General features: G+C 41.1%; 2 protein-coding genes and 1 long non-coding RNA gene across 5 annotated transcripts in view; 2 read left to right on the top strand and 1 right to left on the bottom strand.

Annotated features, from left to right (window-relative positions):
* Nucleotides 1–390: 390 nt before the first annotated feature.
* On the top strand, nucleotides 391–11410 carry rab5c (RAB5C, member RAS oncogene family). Its single transcript, XM_030406982.1, has 6 exons — nucleotides 391–525; nucleotides 6565–6906; nucleotides 8810–8961; nucleotides 9182–9304; nucleotides 9397–9490; nucleotides 9868–11410. The coding sequence occupies exons 2-6, from the start codon at nucleotides 6741–6743 to the stop codon at nucleotides 9993–9995; spliced, it is 663 nt and encodes a 220-aa protein (XP_030262842.1). The 5' UTR covers nucleotides 391–525; nucleotides 6565–6740; the 3' UTR covers nucleotides 9996–11410.
* The window catches only part of LOC115575119 (uncharacterized), a 20150-nt gene continuing 12050 nt past the window's right edge, over nucleotides 10377–18476 (bottom strand). For 2 of the 3 annotated variants that reach the window (XR_003982637.1, XR_003982636.1), the window contains 2 exons: nucleotides 15645–15809; nucleotides 10377–10615 (listed from right to left, as the gene is read on the bottom strand). This is a non-coding gene — a long non-coding RNA (uncharacterized LOC115575119). The remainder of the gene's footprint in view (nucleotides 10616–15644; nucleotides 15810–18476) is intronic. The other variant, XR_003982635.1, reaches the window with a different exon arrangement.
* Nucleotides 13031–18476, top strand: part of kat2a (K(lysine) acetyltransferase 2A) — a 7567-nt gene continuing 2121 nt past the window's right edge. The window contains exons 1-17 of the mRNA XM_030406980.1: nucleotides 13031–13255; nucleotides 13608–13731; nucleotides 13865–14010; nucleotides 14133–14222; nucleotides 14366–14547; nucleotides 14647–14838; nucleotides 15081–15187; nucleotides 15666–15770; nucleotides 16087–16223; nucleotides 16312–16520; nucleotides 16592–16718; nucleotides 16937–17047; nucleotides 17134–17277; nucleotides 17378–17492; nucleotides 17697–17733; nucleotides 18225–18288; nucleotides 18365–18449. Of these exons, the coding sequence (XP_030262840.1) occupies nucleotides 13031–13255; nucleotides 13608–13731; nucleotides 13865–14010; nucleotides 14133–14222; nucleotides 14366–14547; nucleotides 14647–14838; nucleotides 15081–15187; nucleotides 15666–15770; nucleotides 16087–16223; nucleotides 16312–16520; nucleotides 16592–16718; nucleotides 16937–17047; nucleotides 17134–17277; nucleotides 17378–17492; nucleotides 17697–17733; nucleotides 18225–18288; nucleotides 18365–18449 (2200 nt within the window). The remainder of the gene's footprint in view (nucleotides 13256–13607; nucleotides 13732–13864; nucleotides 14011–14132; nucleotides 14223–14365; nucleotides 14548–14646; nucleotides 14839–15080; nucleotides 15188–15665; nucleotides 15771–16086; nucleotides 16224–16311; nucleotides 16521–16591; nucleotides 16719–16936; nucleotides 17048–17133; nucleotides 17278–17377; nucleotides 17493–17696; nucleotides 17734–18224; nucleotides 18289–18364; nucleotides 18450–18476) is intronic.

The following is an 18476-nucleotide window of genomic DNA, read 5'->3' as shown; positions in this document are numbered from 1 at the left end:
CCTGACAAATTAAGGGGCATTTGAGGAAATTTAAAGTTACATTACATCATTAATAAGTTCCCAATAAAGTCAATGTCATGTTTTTTTGTGTTCGAAGTACGTAATGACATTTTTACACAGAATTTTGAAATCATCATACATTTTACACAATATATAACTTTCCAGTTGAGCCCAGAAAGTGGTCAGGTGTTGTAAAGTTTTGATGTTAACTTCTTTAATCAGATTACTAATATACAACACTTGTCTGGCAGTAACCAGGGACAGGTGGCCCCCAGGCTTTCCCTCCTGGAGATATGACTGTGTTTAAATTAAAAACTGTGGATTGATGAACAGACGACGCATGACCCGCACCTCCCTCCCTCCCTCCTCGCGCTGCAGAGTCCCGCTGCTGCCATTGGTCAGACGGCCGCTGACAAAAAGTGGGACGTTCCCGGAAAAATCGCTAACCGGAAGGGAAGGCCAGAGCCCAAGAAGAAGAAGCAGACAGCCGCCGCCGATGAGACCAGCGAAAGAAGAAAAAGTACTGTAAGTCTAACAACTTGAAATTACAGAAGGTGGTGGTGATTAAGACCAACACTGAACGCACGCTGGCCCTTTTTTCTGGCGCAGCTGTTAACCGTATTTAGATGTCCTCTGTCAAATTTTTATCAACCGATCAGCCAAGTCCGGGTTCAGCCGAAATGTCCATCAGACTGGATCGAGAGAGGCTACGAGCTTCTAGCCCTGTGACACCACATAAAAACGTCCCTAAAAGCCTTGGCACGTACATTACTGAGAGGCATATGACATTTATAAATGTCCGCAGCAGACACAGTAACGAGTCCGAGCTTTCGAGGTGGTCTAATGTCAAACAGCTGACGACGTGCGGCCGAGAAAAGGAAAGTTGTCTATTGACGTTTTCGACAGTTGGCTATAGGTGCTAACCAAGCTAACGCTATCAGAATTCAAGTTTTTCCTCCTAGCGGCTTATCGTGAGTTTTTCTAACGACGATTCATGCTAGCAAGCTAGTGATAATGCTAGGTGAATTATAATTTAATGATGTCGCTGAGGTTAGCCTGTCGACATTAGTGAGTTAGCAAAGTGCTTGGCACAACTACGACTCAGTGTTATGCTACCTAGCGTGAGTTATTGATGGCGGTCGCATAATTCTGACCGGCTACGCCAACTTCATGTTACCCGTCATTTAGCCATCGAACACATCTTGGTTAGCAACGTTAAGTACGTTATTTTCTCAACCGCTAACCTGTCTACTGTGTTGGGTTTGCGAGTTAGCCAAGTCTAGCTAGTCGCAACCAGCCAGAGGTAAACAGCTTAAACTAACTTTCAGCTAACTAACTTTAATTAATTGAAACTGTGCTCGATAAGAGTGATAGGGTACACTTGTTGGGTCAAACCTAGCTGTCCTCGCTTACTGCCAACTAACGTTAATAATTGTTGTTACCGTCACAGTCACAGGTTATGTGTGAGTTAGCTGTCAAGCCTCCTGTTTTCCCTCAAGTAGATCCACTTTAAACAGGTCATTTGACGTTTTGTTCAGTGTCCCTTTGGTTGAATTTTTTTAAGCATACATCTGTTTTACGGTGTGCCTTGTAGCTTTGATTCAGGCACTCATTTGAGGTAGTAAACAGGGTTCACAGTTTTTCCCTCTCAGGCCAGTAAATACCAGCAAGCTTTCAGAAGTGCCATCACATTAGGTGTCATAAAGGTGCCATTACTGCTGACAACATTGTTGTTGTACTTCAGCCAATTAGCATTGTTGAGGATATAATGTGTCCACATGTAAGAGCCAATATATTCACATAAGGCATGTGTCTTCAAAGCCTCTCTTTATGGCTCGATAGGGGGCACAGAGTTTGGACCTTTGGGACGCAGAATGGATTTATAATTACTTGCTCTGGCACCTGTTATGTTTATGGTGTATGGACCTTGTCCTTACAAAGTAGTGACGCATCTTGACCGACCAGTCCTGATAGAAGGACTGTGAGTTTGTCCCCCGTCAGTACACAACATTTGTAATTAAGGACACCTCTCTTTTCTTAATCAGAGTATGGTTTAGCACTGTATGAGGTTGCAGGTTTGGGAATTTTGCATTGTAATGGGTCTCCATTAGTTGTCAACTATTTTTAGAATCAATATATCACTTTGAGTAATGTTTTTGAAGAAGAAAAGACAACGTTCTGTAAATCCAGCCTCTCAAATGTGAGTGTTTGTCATTACTTTACTCCTATTTTGACAGTAAACCCGAAACCTCTGATTTGTGAACAAAACAAGACATTTGCGGACTTGATCTTGGCCTTTGAGGAACACTCATTGAAATATTTCATTTTGAGACATTTGATAGACCGAACAACTAATCATTTAATTAAAAAAATAGGATTGGAGATTATTCAGCAGTGAAAATAATCAGTTTTTGCAGCCCTACATAGTACTGTTTTTACATTTTCAACAGTGTGTCATGAACTGAGTACTCAGTTTTCCAGCAGCTATGTCCTATCTAACCAGTTTTTTTTTATAAGGAGTAGATTTTAAAGCTTTTGTTTCGATTATTTAAAAAAAAAAAAAAAACTTCTATCAAAGGTTTGTGTTATGTGGCTTGATGAGTTATGAGATGCAGAAAAGATTGTATTTTATTTGCAGCTAGTATGGGAGCTGGTATTTGCTCTCATATTTTCTTGCATAAAGGAAGAATTTGCGAGAGAAGGTCTGCTTTTGTTTTTTCACGTGCCATATTTAGACATAGGAAAGACTGTGCAAGACTCGGCCTATACTGTAGTAATCTCAAATGGTGAACAGTTTTGTAACTATGTCGTTAACGTTTTTTTAACTTGTGGGTTAGGTCTGAATTTTTGACTGTGATTTTAGAGGGAGGTGCAGACTTTAGTCTGGGCTGTGGATAACTTTTATTCCTGTGTTGGTATTCTGAGCTTTTCACCCTGAAGTCCCGAGAAAAGGAAGTACCTGTGATTCCCCATTGGCATGGCTAACTGCTAGTGATGAGTATCCTGTTTGCTTTTCCTGAGTTATGTCACCAGTTTCCCTGCCACTACTCCCAAAGCCATTCTTTATTAGAAACTCTAAACTGTAGTAGAGCTAAACTTGGATCAACAGCTTTTCCTGTTTTACTTGAAATCCCAAGGTTTGTTCTGCTCCTGTGTCTTTATTGTCTTCCATATAGCTACAAGCCATATCCAATTATTTGTAGGTCTTGAGAACATGGTTTCACTATACGTGGAAATTTCCTTCTTCCTGGTGAGACCGTTTGGCATAATTGGCAAAAGGAGGATGGTGATGCATCCCTCAAATCAGACACCACCAGTTCTTCCAGGACCCCACCCTTCACATTAAGTGAGCAGAGCAAGTCCCTGCTTGCTTTCAGAAAACTGGTAAATGACGGCAGCCACAGAGATTGTTGGACTACAACTTAAATGGAATATATGAATGAGTTCAGATTTTTGCACAGTCAATAGACATTGGCACATTGTTTGTTGAGTATGCTGCCAGTTATGTTTATTTTCTGTAATCAAAAGCCAACTTCCTCATGAAGAACTTCCTGGTCAAATTTTAGATTTGCACAAAAATGACCACATTTTGAGTTGTTGTACAATTTATTTTGCAAAAATTAGGCTTCCTTTTTGGTGCCACGGATGAAGAGATGAATCCAAACTTTGTCTGAATATTCATGCCACAACAGTTGGACTTGACACATATCATATAGGCCACTGTACAAAATACGTAATAAAATGGTTCTTTTCTTCGAATCTAGGAGTCTCAAAAACTCTGGGAACTTGTTTTTAACATGAACTTTCTTATGATACTGAGACTGACGTCATTTAGTAACTGTCATTAATGAGTAATACACCGTCAGTGTCCTCTCAGTTGTTTTTGCTTTTTTTTTTAATTTTGGAGCTGTACATGTGACATCACAACTCGAGAGGAAGTGACTATATGACTGGTAGCTTTCATAGAATGAACCAAAAGTATTCATTGGAATATTATTAATAATTACTTCGGTTTTTGGTGCAGACACTTGACACTGCCATAAATGAGCTCTCATCCATACAGGTATTTAATTTGCACACACATTCCCACATTTAAGTGATCAATGCACTGCAGTCTCTGCTAAGTGCTTGGATATCTGGCAGCAGAGCCAGATATCATGGGAGGCCATGATGAATATTTCACAGGCTCTCCTTCTAGTATGCTCCTTCTTCCTGCCTTTTCTTTGACCCATGTCCCACTGTCTCTCTCTCTGACCCACTTCCCTGTGGAGGTCTTCAGAGCCCATTAGGGATGCCATCAAAGCATTCGTCGCAGGCTGCTTAAGATGTGTGCAGGTCTGTCTCAGTGCAACAAAGAGCCTCTGATTGAAAACTAGAAGGCCACTTCTACTTTTTGACATCGTATACAGTCGGTGTATACGATCAGTGTGTGTTGAGCTGATGCAGTAATTGATTTTATCCTACTAGCTTTATAGTTACATTCTGCAGTATCTGTTGCTAGCAAAAAACTTCAGCCAAGGACATACTTTGTACTCTTTAGGCCTTTGAACTTGGCTTCCCTGTATTCCTCTGGTGAATCGCTGCAGCAGAGTGGTTTTGTTTTGACTAAAATTGAAATGTATAGTATCCAAACCTTTTGAATCTGTGGTTCTGTACCTAGACAAATGCACAGTTTCTAAAATTGTCCCTATGCGATGAAGAGTTACTTTTCAATAAAAGATAACGCAGTGTTACCCACAGGATTTTGTGAGACTATGGAGGGGACTTGGGGATGTCCTGAGCATGCTCCCTTGCAAGAACATTTTGCACATTTTAAAGTTAAATTGCAGCTAGATTTGAGGCGCTTGCTAGTTCGCGTGCCCCCTCCTTCTCTTTGCTTCCTGTCGTGAGGAATGTGAACAGGTGAGAGCTCAGCTCTGCGGCTTGCAATCAAATAAGTACAGACCGACGTTGACCCAGTGAACAGAGTGCCTTTATTCGTTCTTCAACTCTGTTACCGCTGTGAAGGACTCCCTCTGCTCTTTCACGCCTTGTGATGGTGTTTGTCTGCCTGTTGGACCATTTAGTGCCCTGCAGAGATGTCTGCTGCAGTTGGTTACAGGTGTACTTCCATGCACACTTTTTAAAATCTATACTGAAAGTAAACAGATTTGGTAACATATTGAAGTTGGACACTATTTCTCAAATCATAAAATGTGCAATGCCACTGTGTTAAGTAAGCAGGCTTATTTTTAAGATTGGATAAAAAGGGAAAACAGTAAAGTTGCTGGTCTGTTTTTATGTCCCATGATGCTCTGCAATGTCTAAAATTAAACTAATGCTACAACACATGATGGTAGAGATAAACCTACACAGCAGAAATTAGCTGCATGGTTGGTACACTGTCAAATGAAACATGCCAGTTCTGAATATTTTATGTTTGGAGCCGTGACCTGTTGTCACATGCTGAAGCTTAAACCCAGCTCAGTATCGAGCTGAGAAAAAGCACAGCTCAACCAAAACCTATAGACTACTTAATCCAGTTTTCTTCAGTCTTGACGTTTCCCTCTTCACTCAGAAACAGTCAAACCTTTTACTGGCCTTCAGAAACAAAACTGAGGCTATCCCAGCTTTTAATGTGCTCAGCAGTAAAATGTGTTCTGCAATCTTAACTTCCTGCTTTGAGCTGAGTTGTGTTTCCTGTCCTTTGACCAAGCAGAAGCTGGCTGACCTCATGTGTATAACCCAACTGAAAAAAAAGATTAGGCAAGGTTTCAGATACGCAAAGCAGGCCTGAGCAAAGAGAATACAACCGTTGGCTTACTTTGTTTTTATCAAGTAAAGTTGTGAAGCTTTTTTGTGCCAAATCAGGCTGGAGAAAAGAAATGTAAAACTTTTTTGTAAATCAGCCTCTCAGATTATAAAGTACCACAACCAGAATGAGTCAGAAACATAACTTACATTTTATAAATGCCTCAGCAAAATGCAGTGACTGGACGCTGCAGAGTTAAAGATAATTACTGTGTGACTTGCTGATTAATGTTAATGTTTTATTTTTAGTACACTATCGGGGTTTGGTGCAGCACCGTGGTAACTGCAGCGGACCACTTAACCCTGTGTTAAAACAGCAGCAGACATCTGTTAAGAGATGACTCACAGGAAGAAAAGTGCTGAACACGCTTGTAAGGGTGTTAGGGCAAAGCATTATTGTAATTTGTATGTTTTTTGTATATTCATACACTTTAATGTGTATGTTTGTTTTTCATTTCTTCAAATCTAATTGTAACATACACCTGCCCCATCAGTTCTCTTATTTTAAAAATACTGAAGTAAAGCTAAAGTGAGCGCGGTGTACAGTGATGTAAAAATCACACACTGTTGGGACAACCTGTGGGAGCATGACAGAGCACCCAGCTTCAAATAAGACAGCGTTGTTTATACTAAACATGGTTAAATAGGAGATCTTATCTGGAGGCCCAGTCCCAGTGTGATGCAGGTTTTTGTGTCAACAACAATGTAAACTTAGCTACTGTTGATATATTTTACAGTTAAACTGTATTTTACTAATTGTGTGGTGTTTTCCAGCTCCCACTGGTGAGGTCTCCTCTTCCTCTGGCTCATCTACCTGCCTGAACTGAACATACCCCTGTGTAGCTCAGCCTCACCCAGCCCTTGCCAGCCCCTGCACCAAACCCAAGCCTAACTTCAACCACACTTCCTCCCTCTTCACCCGGCTTGCTCCCAGTCTCCAACACTGCGCCATGGCAGGGCGAGGCGGACCAGCACGGACCAACGGCACAGCAGCGAGCAACAAGATCTGCCAGTTCAAGCTGGTGCTGTTGGGGGAATCTGCGGTGGGGAAGTCCAGCTTGGTGCTGCGCTTTGTCAAAGGCCAGTTCCACGAGTACCAGGAGAGCACCATCGGAGGTGAGGCTTGGCTGTCCGTCATGTCATCTCTTCAGCTCAGAGGAATCATTCTATACAAATTATACATGACATTTAAGAAGACATAATAGATAGAGGAGAAGAGTTTCCAACCCATGCATAGTTCAGCTGTAGATAATCTATTTTTTGTTATCTTTTACTCACTCTAAAAGTTTTTCAACATGTCAGTGGACATAACAGGAATGCTGAAGCAGAACATGTCCTTGCCAGTACAGAAGAACTGTTTGGTTGTAGTTCTTAGTCTTTCTTGATGTCAGAGCCTGTACAGGAAGGAGGGCTGGCAGAACCAGTTCTCTGCAGCTGATCACCTGACTCTCCCATGAGCCGCCATGCTCTTCACACACGGCAGACATGTAGGTTGATTTTGCTGAAACATACGGCGTACACATCTTTAGATTCTCTGCCGATAAAGGGCTAAAAATAGATTGTTCTGTCTCTCACTCTTGGCAGCCGAAGCAGAGGAGTATAGTTACTTCAAACAGGAAGGAATTGAGACAATACTGGGGGGTTTCCTGGACCTCTTGTAGATTAGTGAAGCTGATCATAGAATCATTTACAAAAAAGAATATGATACTGTCTGTAACTATGATATTTTGTGGTGTGCTTAAATGTGTTGGCTCTGAATGACTGTAACTACAGCCTGAGGGCTACTGAAGTCCTTTAATTGTGATGTCAGGTGCAATTCTTCCATCCAGATAGAAAAACAACTTTGACATGTTTCCACTGGAGCAGCTGACTTCTGAGAAGTCACTGAACCTGCTGGTCATTAGTTCATTAACTTCACTCACATCTTTCCCGCCGGCTACCAAAGCTGATTAGCAGGATAAGTTCACCCAAAAATGAAATATCAGTCATTATCTGCTCACCCCCCCTGCTGATGACTAAACTTCTCTGGAGCTTCACAGCAAAACAACTTTGCAGCATTATTCTAAACATCTCAGGTCGATGGGGACATGTTTTCAGACAACAAATTAAATAAAATGTCTCTTTACGCCTTGTCGAGTCAATCCAAGTCTTACCTGCAATGCTAAAAGTTTCGGCGTGGTCGACAGCTGAAGTGGGTTCACAAGCTCAACACACGTCCTGAGTGTAAATACTGTCAATACTTCAAACCACTTTCCTGGCTTCCTGAGACTTTATGGAGCCTGTTTATTGTATTTCTCAGTTGTTTTAATGTTTTTAAATCGATGCTACTTTAGCTGTTTGGGAGAATGCTGTGATGCGGTTTTTCTTTGAAGCTACAGAAATGTTTTGTGGACTTTAAAACTTTACATTCCATCACCGTGATGGTGAGTACATAGTACATGACTGAACTGAAATTTTGGGTGAATTTATCATCCAAGTCTGTCAGGAAGTCAGAGTAGCCTCATTTTATTGTTCACTTGAAAAGGAAATCTACAACCTTCTTAAACATTGATATAAAGAAATGCTGTGAAGACATTAATATATAAACTAGCACCACCTTTACATTTTCTGCCACCTCTTTGTGTTCCACCAACACTTCCATGTTTCCTAATTCTTCTGAGTAGTGTGGCTTTAGGATGAACAGACAGGATGTTCAGTGCTTACTCTCACCAGAGACTCAAAGCGAGTCAGCATGTTTTCACTTCTACTGAACTTGTGGTCAGCTGCACGCCTGGTCAAAGATTACAAAGCTTTAAAGTATGTGCTCAGTTTCCTCTGTCATGTGACAGCTGGCTGAGTAAGCAAGCTTTGTGCACTTGGGCCTGCTCTTTATGTTGTAACTGTAAACCTGATATTTCTGTAGTGTTTTGTGTATTTCCAGTTGCACAACTGCTTGACTTTCTTACTACTGCATTTAGAAGCCTCAGTCATGAGTCCTGCGAATACAGAGTGTAATTCTCTGACTTTATTCTCTTTCCAGCTGCCTTCCTCACACAGACGGTATGTTTGGATGATACAACAGTCAAGTTTGAGATCTGGGACACTGCAGGACAGGAACGGTATCACAGCTTAGCACCCATGTACTACAGGGGAGCCCAGGCTGCCATCGTGGTCTACGACATCACCAACACAGTAAGTTAGCGTTGAAAGATACAGGAAGTCAGCCAAGACAGTTTAAAGCCTTTTGTCGTTTGTTTGCTGATCCTTGTCTTCCAGCTTGGGTTGATGATTGTTTACTTTCAGAGACAGTGCCAGACCTTTGCTCCTCTGCCATGTAAAACCTGTATCAGGGATTAAAAGTTTAAAAGCACTGTGTCTCATGATTATGCATGTTTTTTTTGTTTTTTTAAAGGATACATTCACACGTGCAAAGAACTGGGTGAAGGAGCTGCAACGACAGGCCAGCCCAAATATTGTTATTGCACTGGCAGGAAACAAAGCGGATCTGGCCAACAAGAGAGCTGTAGATTTCCAGGTAAAGAGAAGATTTTGACAATCGGCGAAATTATAACTTGCAATAAATTAGAACAAGCTGTCAGTTTGCCTGTTGCTCTTTTGTTTCCACAGGAAGCACAAGCATATGCAGATGACAACAGTTTGCTGTTCATGGAGACTTCGGCCAAGACGGCTATGAATGTCAATGAGATTTTTATGGCTATAGGTACGTGCCACTTAAAACTCACACAAGGACACATTGACAGTTATGTTAACAAGACTTTTGTTGACGTCACCTCTGGCTCCAAATAAAGTAGTTATATCATTGATGACTCATTTGAAAATAATGACTATCAGCCAGTTTTAGCCTACCACAGATATATCAGTATTGTTGTATATGTTCTTGGATATGATCAGTATCTTTTACTCAGAAATATCACTATTGGCATCCGCCCCAAAAATCCATTAATCATCGGGCTTTATTTACTAATCTTTTATTGACAAAACTTTGCTAAAAATAATTGTCAGAATAATCAACACTGAAATGAGTCATTTGTTACCACAGTGCAGAAAGTAATACATTGTTCTTCTCACACAAAACAGCCAAGAAGCTTCCCAAGAACGAGCCTCAGGGTGGAGCAGGCGCTGGTGGACGGGCCAGAGGCGGAGTGGACCTGCAGGAGGCTGCACCACAGGGCAGAAGTGGCCAGTGCTGTGGGGGCGGGAACTAACTAACACAACAACGAGTCAGCTGACCCAACCAATCTACAGCTTCGATCAACCAGACCAGATATTAGCCAGCTGTCAAACAACGTCCCATCGGTCAAACCAAACCACGGTCGGACCAACTACCCTCTGAGCAACACAGCACCAATAAACTGTTTGGCCAGTAAACTGCCAGACCCGGTTCCAACTGACGAACCAACCAACAGACCAAGAAATCAACCCACAGGCTTATTTACAGAATCATGTTTTAACCCGAGGACTTGCCAATCCATGACCTCTCTATTGATGATGGACACTTGACGTCACCTTAGGGGAAAAAAAAAAAATGCATCCCATTCATGGAAGAAGGAGATGAGGAAAAAAAAATCAGTCATTATCAGTGGCACTTAGTAGGCCCATCCTGCTCACCTTTGTTTCTGTATTTGTGTATAGGGAAAAAAATAATGCAACAAGAAGGAATAGAAACAGGCTCATTGGCCCTGTCCTTTCTCTTCTACCCCCTGCTTTGCCACGCACCGTAAATTTCTAAAGTATTTCCATCATGGTCGTACGGCAATGTTAAAACTTTCCAGTCCAGGTGCATGCAGCAGTCCTTCACTTTTCTGTCTTGTTCCTGGTCCGCTTCCTGGAAAAGATGAAGAGAGAAGGTTCGTAACAGGAGGACGGGAATGGACAGATTTCCTTCTTGATAGAGCTGTGTAGATGAATTATTACATTGTTATTGTTATCACTATTATTATTACTTCAACTTCTTTTGACACAGGCTGTTCAGTTTGATTTTAAAGCCTAGACTTTAAGGTTTTACAATCATCCATCTATGTTATCGAACCATATACAGTAAGTAGTACTTTAACATTGTCACCCATGAGTAATTTTAGCATTAATGTTTTGGAATCATCAGTGTACAATTACAAATACATGAAGCAAGATTTGTTTTGTTGACCAAAATCACAACTGTGTATTGACAACATTGCTGTATTTGTATCAGACTTTTCAAGTTTATAATCAATCAATCAGTAGTTATTGTCAAAACAATATCTTCCCAATCTCTACATGATGTTTTCGTTAACCTTAATTATTTTGTGATGGATTTCTTTCTTTTTTTTTTTTATGTCTTAATTTTTTTCTGAAGATCTATGGTATTAAATGCACTGGTTCTGTCTCATCATCTTTGTGAATTGAGATGTTATCGTCAGCTTCCTTTCCTTTTTTCTTTTCTTTCTATGTTTTTACTGTTCATATCAGGGAGGGTTTGCTTTCAGCAGCGTTGTCATCCTGTTATGGCATCAACAACTAGCACAACAGTACCTGCACAGCAGCCGCTGCTGCTAGGTGGGGGATCATGGGGAGGGGTGGGGTCATGGGCAGAGAAATAATAAGAAAAAAAAATGTAATTTTACCAATAAACAAGGGGAAGGTATCTTTTTGTATGCCGGTTTAATCATTTCACCTTATCCTGAATCAGTCATTTCATAACTAGAGAAAACTAATAGTGAAATATTTAATTTTGATAATTTTTCATTGAAACCATCTTAGGTCAGAGTTTATAAATATACAAATATCAAAATAATTGTTTTTTGACTGCATCACTGTGTACAATGTGGACGGGATTTGCTTAGCAAATATACAACATTTGTAAATGTTTTTTTTAATAGTAATGTCGCATTATCTTCACCCTGGACAAGGCATGTTGTGTTCAAGTGCATTTCCATGTTGGTACCCCTGAAGATTACATGAAAGACACACAATATTTATACTGTTTTATCTATTGATAAGTAAGCTCTGTTCAATGGAATCAATTATATATGGCTGCATTTTAGCTCAATAACATCACAAAACTAACATTATCATGCAACTATATACATATTAGTGAACACACTTATTAATATTAATGTTAATATAGAATTGGAGTCGTAGTCTACTATCTCTCTCTGATCTCTCTTTGAGAAAGATCGATAGATAGATCTATTTATATATAGATAGACATATAGATATATCTATGTATATGTTGTAGACTACTCAAAATAATCAAAATTAGTTAGGAATATTTGAGTGTTCCACTTGATTGTTTCTTCTGTGACATATCTGAATTTTATTTTGTGCTTCGTGAATACCTTTAGTTCCCATTTGACTTTTATTGCTTACCCGTGTACACATATCTCAATATCCCGAACAAATTTTAAGTAGTATAAAGCAGTCATTTTAAGATTTGATGGGCCATTTTCAGGGCGTCTGAAAGGGTCACTTTGTTTTGAAAAGGGACCACCGGAAGTGGGTTCATGATCATGTCAGCAGTAACATTAGTTTGAGTCAATTATTTGTTTTGCAGTTCATGACTCTGGCCACTGGAGGGCGCAGTGATTGAGGCCAAAGACATTTGCAGCCTAATGTATCATTATATCACCACATTATATGGTATAACGTTACACACAGCAACATCTGTACAGCCCTCGTGGTTATAAACTTTTTTTACGGCCCCCCAGCAACTCAAAGATAAACTATTGATGAACACTGATCACATTTACATTTAGCCAGTGGTGTAGTTACGCACTGTGGCCACTGGAGGGCGCGGAACACTTCAACAACCAACAACTTCTAGAGCATCAAGGCAAACATAAAAAGCACACCACAACTTCCGGTAATGACTTTTATAATAAAACTTTAAAATTGGACAAAAACGTAGACAGCTGTATGTGGAGTAATATCGACAATGTAGTGAGGCTGATAGCGCTAGAAGCACACGATATTTAAAGGTGGTCACGCCATTTTGGGATGTGAGTAAAGTGAGTAACGTAACTTGCATTTATATTTCTGCTTTAAAAATATAATACAGTATCGTAAGGTCTGCTTCTATATAATAAAGTGACTTTGTGTGGTGTGTGTGAGTGCTCCCAACGGCAATGTTTACATAGAAAAAAAAAATGTGGTGTGAAAATGTGTGAGAAATAGTGATGGTTCTCTTAAAGCCAATTTTAGCAACAGCACTTGAACGCAGCACGCCAGCTAAACGGGAGCAGAGGAAGAGAGCAGCAGCGTGGAGATGTCGGACCCGGCGGCGCAGGCCTTGCAACCCCGGCTTCTCCAAGCCCAGTCTGCTGGGTCAGCTGGGTCCAGTACCGCCGCGACTGGCTCCGGGTCAGGGAGTAGCGACCCCGCCAGACCGGGACTCAGCCAGCAACAGCGTGCAAGCCAGAAGAAAGCCCAAGTGCGAGCTTTCCCACGGGCGAAAAAGCTTGAGAAACTTGGCGTATTCTCCGCATGCAAGGTAGCTAGCTTAACTTAGCTAGCCAAAGTTCACCACAACAAAGCACCCCTCGGTAGTATTAGCATTAGTGTACGAGGGGCATCAATCCGTAGCACAGTGAAAGCAGAGCGAACAAAAACATAAACAAATAGCGTAATAACCTGACGTGAGTGTCAACTTTTGTAGCTAGCTACACAGCTAGCTAGACCGCCTCTCGGACACTTGTATTATTCACATTAAACCTCTGAAGATGCATGTAGTACCAGCTAGCTTCAGCTCAACTGTTTAGTCATTCACCGATGTACTAAAGCAGCAGCTTGGTCACTGTTTCAGTCACTTTATTTGGTGTTCAGTATATTTTACTTATTCCCAGGCTATTGACACATGCAAATGCAATGGATGGAAAAACCCAAATCCACCATCAGCCACACGTATGGACCTGCAACAGCAAGCAGCCAGCCTGAGCGAGCCGTGCCGCAGCTGTGGACATGCTCTGGGTACAAACTAACAAGCCTCCATATATACATCCCACCCCTCCACCCAGTAGCAGATAAGGCTATATTCTAGGGACCTCTCATTTCTTCATGTTGTTTGACCTTAATGTTAGTTTAATTTCTTCATTACCTACAGCTGATCATGTGTCCCATTTGGAGAACGTGTCCGAGGATGAGATTAACCGGCTGTTGGGGATGGTGGTGGACGTGGAGAACCTTTTTATGTCTGTACATAAAGAGGAGGACACTGACACCAAACAGGTCTACTTCTACCTTTTCAAGGTAAACGAACATGTGTTGCATGTCTATGTAACAGGTAAAACAGACCTACCAAAAATGACCAGTCCTTGGAGGGAGTGATATCATTAAACATTTTTCTTTTTTTTAAATGCTATTTCCCTTAGCTGCTGAGGAAATGCATCCTGCAGATGAGCCAGCCAGTTGTAGAGGGATCTCTTGGAAGTCCCCCTTTTGAAAAGCCCAACATCGAGCAGGTGAGCTTGAAACTAAAAGTGTCTACATGTCATATCCTGATGTAAAGCAATAGCTGGAAGAGCAACACGAGTATGCTGCCTGCCTCGTATGGTGGACATCCTTCTCATTTCCCATAATCTTCTGTTTCCTTTTCCTTTCAAAGGGGGTTCTGAACTTTGTTCAGTATAAGTTCAGCCACCTGGCACCAAAGGAAAGGCAGACCATGTTTGAGTTGTCAAAGATGTTCCTCTTGTGCCTCAATTACTGGAAGCTGGAGACACCAACCCAGTACCGGCAGCGCACCCAGAAGGACGATGGGACAGCATACAAAGTGGACTACACCAGGTGTGTGAAAGCAGGAATGTGTTTTAACATGTTAGACTTCTCTGTTGGATGCTGGCATTGGTTTGTACAATAATAGTGTTTTGTCCTTTTGACTTCCAGGTGGCTGTGCTACTGCCATGTCCCCCAGAGTAACGACAGCCTGCCGCGCTATGAAACCACGCACGTGTTCGGCCGCAGTTTGCTCAAGTCCATCTTCACTGTGACCCGACGGCAGCTCCTGGAGAAGTTCAGAGTGGAGAAGGACAAACTGCTGCCAGAGAAACGCACACTCATCCTCACACACTTTCCCAAGTAAGGGCAGCCTCATGAAAAAGACGCCTTTTTTATTTGATCCCATCCATTGGTGTTCTTTCAAATGTGGAAAAACGTCTTAATATCAGAGTCTTCACCGGTGTTAGCACATACAAACAGTCCTTTTCTATACAAGTGATGATTGCTCCTGCTCTCAGGTGCGTTAGCTATGTTTTTTCTTCCCCTGTGGGCATTGACCTCCACTAATATTTGATTTTTAATTGTTCACTGAATTTCATCAGGTTCTTGTCCATGCTGGAGGAAGAGATCTATGGTGAGAATTCACCCATCTGGGAGGCCGACTTCACCATGCCAGCCTCTGACGGCACGCAGCTGGGACACCAGACGGGTGAGGCGGTATTTTTTTGTCGAATGGAAACATCTTTTGATTCAGCTTTTGGATTGTATTCATAATAATTCCAAGAAGTACCTTTTCTCAAATCATCTATCAGGTCACTTGATGGTGGGACTGTAAACATGCTGCTTTTCTAAACTGGAGTTAACTGACATTAAATAACACAAATGTTGATAATTTAAAACAACTAACAACTGAGTAGAAGCAAAAGTGAAATCATCCCATAACAAACATGATTCAGACTTTATTGGTCTGCTGAGAAGAAATTAATATGTTGCATGAATGCAAATACACAGGATAAATATCTAACCCTAACCCTTCGGAATCAAATGAATACATTCTGAAAATACATTATCATCTGTCAGAAACATGGTTTTGTGTTTATGTGCAGAAAATTACAGTAAAGGTACACAAGTGGGTATCACAGTTGTTTGTTTTCTAATGAATGTACCCTGGTGTCTCTCCATTGCAGTGATCAGTCCTGCTGCAGTCTCCGGCTCCCCCGCTCTGCCCAAAGGTCTGAGCAGCATCTCCTCTCTGGGCAGCATGGACACTGGAGGTGCAGAGCCCATCACAGGTCTGTGAGCACTGCTTTGCTTCTTTGATTCTCCTTTATCTGTCAAGGGATGTACTGATGGTGAAATTCTGGCCTGATACCAATGTTTAAAATAACAGTTTGGCAGATAGCTCTTACCAGTACTGATGATTTTTTTAACTTGTGGTTTATTTTGTGTTGTTTACTTCCCCTGTTTTGCCAGGGAAACAGATCCCTACTTCTATAAACCCCTCAAAGCAATCGGAGGGTTTGCTAACCACTGCCCTTTAGCTACAAAGGTCTTCGAAGGCTGTCTTGTCTTGTTGCTTCAATCTGAGTAATGTCTCCGTCTATTCAGGAGAGAAGCGTAAACTTCCTGAGGCGTTGACTCTGGAAGATGCCAAGCGGATCCGTGTGATGGGAGACATTCCTATGGAGCTGGTCAATGAAGTCATGATGACGATCACTGACCCTGCTGCTATGCTCGGACCAGAGGTAAATTTTTATCTGAGGTGTTTTTCTTAAAAGAAAATAAGCGTGACATATTTTGTTGTACTAACAGTTGATATATTAACATTGCTAGACGAATCTTCTGACGCCAAATGCTGCCCGTGATGAGACTGCCAGACTGGAGGAGAGGCGGGGAATCATTGAGTTTCACGTCATTGGAAACTCACTCTCTCAGAAGTCCAACAAGAAGATCCTGATGTGGCTGGTCGGCCTGCAGAACGTCTTCTCTCATCAGTTACCTCGCATGCCCAAAGAGTACATCACAAGACTGGTGTTCGACCCGTAAGTAAATCATCTCATATCACATGTCATAACATGTCTGTGCACTTTACTGATGTCTCCAACTTTCACAGGAAGCACAAGACCCTTGCCCTTATCAAAGATGGCCGCGTCATCGGTGGCATCTGTTTTAGGATGTTTCCCACTCAGGGCTTCACAGAGATCGTCTTCTGTGCCGTCACATCCAATGAGCAAGTTAAGGTACATAATATTTACTCTCCAGACAGCTGTGGCACTCACAATAGACTAACCATAGGACCAGTAATCACAATTTTCTTCTGCATTAAGGCCGATAACTAACACCATAGCCTAAGTGTTGGTCGAAACAGCTGCACAATTCATTTTCCTCCATGTTGAAGCCACTTCACCTTCATTTCTTTTTTTTTGCATCGTCTTTTCTCTGGTCTTTTTGATTGAAGGGCTATGGTACCCACCTGATGAACCACCTGAAGGAGTATCACATCAAACACAACATCTTGTATTTCCTCACTTATGCTGACGAGTACGCCATCGGCTACTTCAAGAAGCAGGTACTGCCACCGTGACCTGCACATTAGCTCTGCTCCTTACCTCTCCCTTCATGCTATCCTGTCAGTAATTTGTTCTTTCCTCCCAGGGCTTTTCCAAAGACATCAAAGTGCCGAAGAGTCGATACCTGGGATACATCAAAGACTACGAGGGAGCGACCCTCATGGAGTGCGAGCTGAACCCAAGAATCCCCTACACTGAGCTCTCTCATATCATTAAAAGACAGAAGGAGGTATGTGCTGCTCTGAGATCTTCTCTCTGAAGTGAAAATGTGTTCTCTGAAGTGAATCTGTTTTTTTTTAATTACCCACAAATCTCAAACTACATAACAGATTATCAAGAAGCTGATTGAGAGGAAACAGAGTCAGATCAGGAAGGTTTACCCAGGTCTCACCTGCTTCAAAGAGGGTGTACGACAGATCCCAGTGGAGAGCATTCCAGGCATCAGTGAGTGTTTTGGTTTGAGTGCAATGACACACACTTATTTATATATATTTATATATATATATATATATATATATATATATATATATATATATATATATATATATATATATATATATATATATATATATATATATATATATATATATTTTTTTTTTTTTTAAATATTAATGTTTATCATATGACTTGCATGTATTTTTCTTCCAGGAGAGACGGGCTGGAAACCTAGTAACAAAGACAAAGGGTAGGTTTTAGTTTATATTTAAATGTTGTAGTGTTGCTGTGTTTGTGTAATTGCTGATGTAATACTGATCAGATGCTTTGTGTGTTGCTGCCACAGTGTCTATTTAGGTAGCCGCACCACAACTTCTGAAACATAAATACTACACTGCCTTGAAATTAATGATTGATTGTTTTCATGTATGATTAGTCTGTTCATTTTCTCAATTATTTCATCAAGTATTTGGTGAATATATAATCATGGTGTCTTTTTTTTTTTTCTACAACCAGTATTCAGTTTACTGTCATAGATGAGAAATCAAAAAACAGAAAATATCCACATTTAAGAAAGTGGAATCAGAATTTGGACCTAATGGGCAATTTTGTAGTAGTAGACAACCAACCAATTAATTGTTGCAACTCTATTCTAAATATAGTGACTATCTGTGTAGCAGCTGTCTGTGCTATATAGTCTAACTGAAGTTATTTTATCATTCGTACCACATCTTTTTGCAGCAAAGAGGTGAAGGATCCTGACGTGTTACACAACATGTTGAAGAACCTTCTGGCCCAGATAAAGGTAAGAATCTGTTTACATCAGGCACACACACACACACACACACTACAGAGACTAACCGGGGCTTTGCTTTCAACAGACTCATCCTGATGCCTGGCCCTTTATGGAACCAGTGAAAAAGTCGGAGGCTCCAGACTATTACGAGATCATCCGCTTTCCCATCGGTCAGTGAACATCTTTGATTATACAGC

This window comes from Sparus aurata, chromosome 23 (assembly GCF_900880675.1).
Source record: "Sparus aurata chromosome 23, fSpaAur1.1, whole genome shotgun sequence".
Classification (NCBI taxonomy): domain Eukaryota; kingdom Metazoa; phylum Chordata; class Actinopteri; order Spariformes; family Sparidae; genus Sparus; species Sparus aurata.
The sequence above is the reverse complement of the archived record's forward strand: the minus strand, read 5'-3'. Positions and strand labels throughout refer to the sequence as shown.

Bases quoted from the DNA above. Each gene is read 5' to 3' on its own strand.
- rab5c (XM_030406982.1), top strand. From the start codon at position 6,741: ATGGCAGGGCGAGGCGGACCAGCACGGACCAACGGCACAGCAGCGAGC. The intron at 6,907-8,809 runs GTGAGGCTTGGC...TTCTCTTTCCAG, and splicing joins CCAGGAGAGCACCATCGGAG to CTGCCTTCCTCACACAGACG. The intron at 9,491-9,867 runs GTACGTGCCACT...CACACAAAACAG, and splicing joins TGAGATTTTTATGGCTATAG to CCAAGAAGCTTCCCAAGAAC.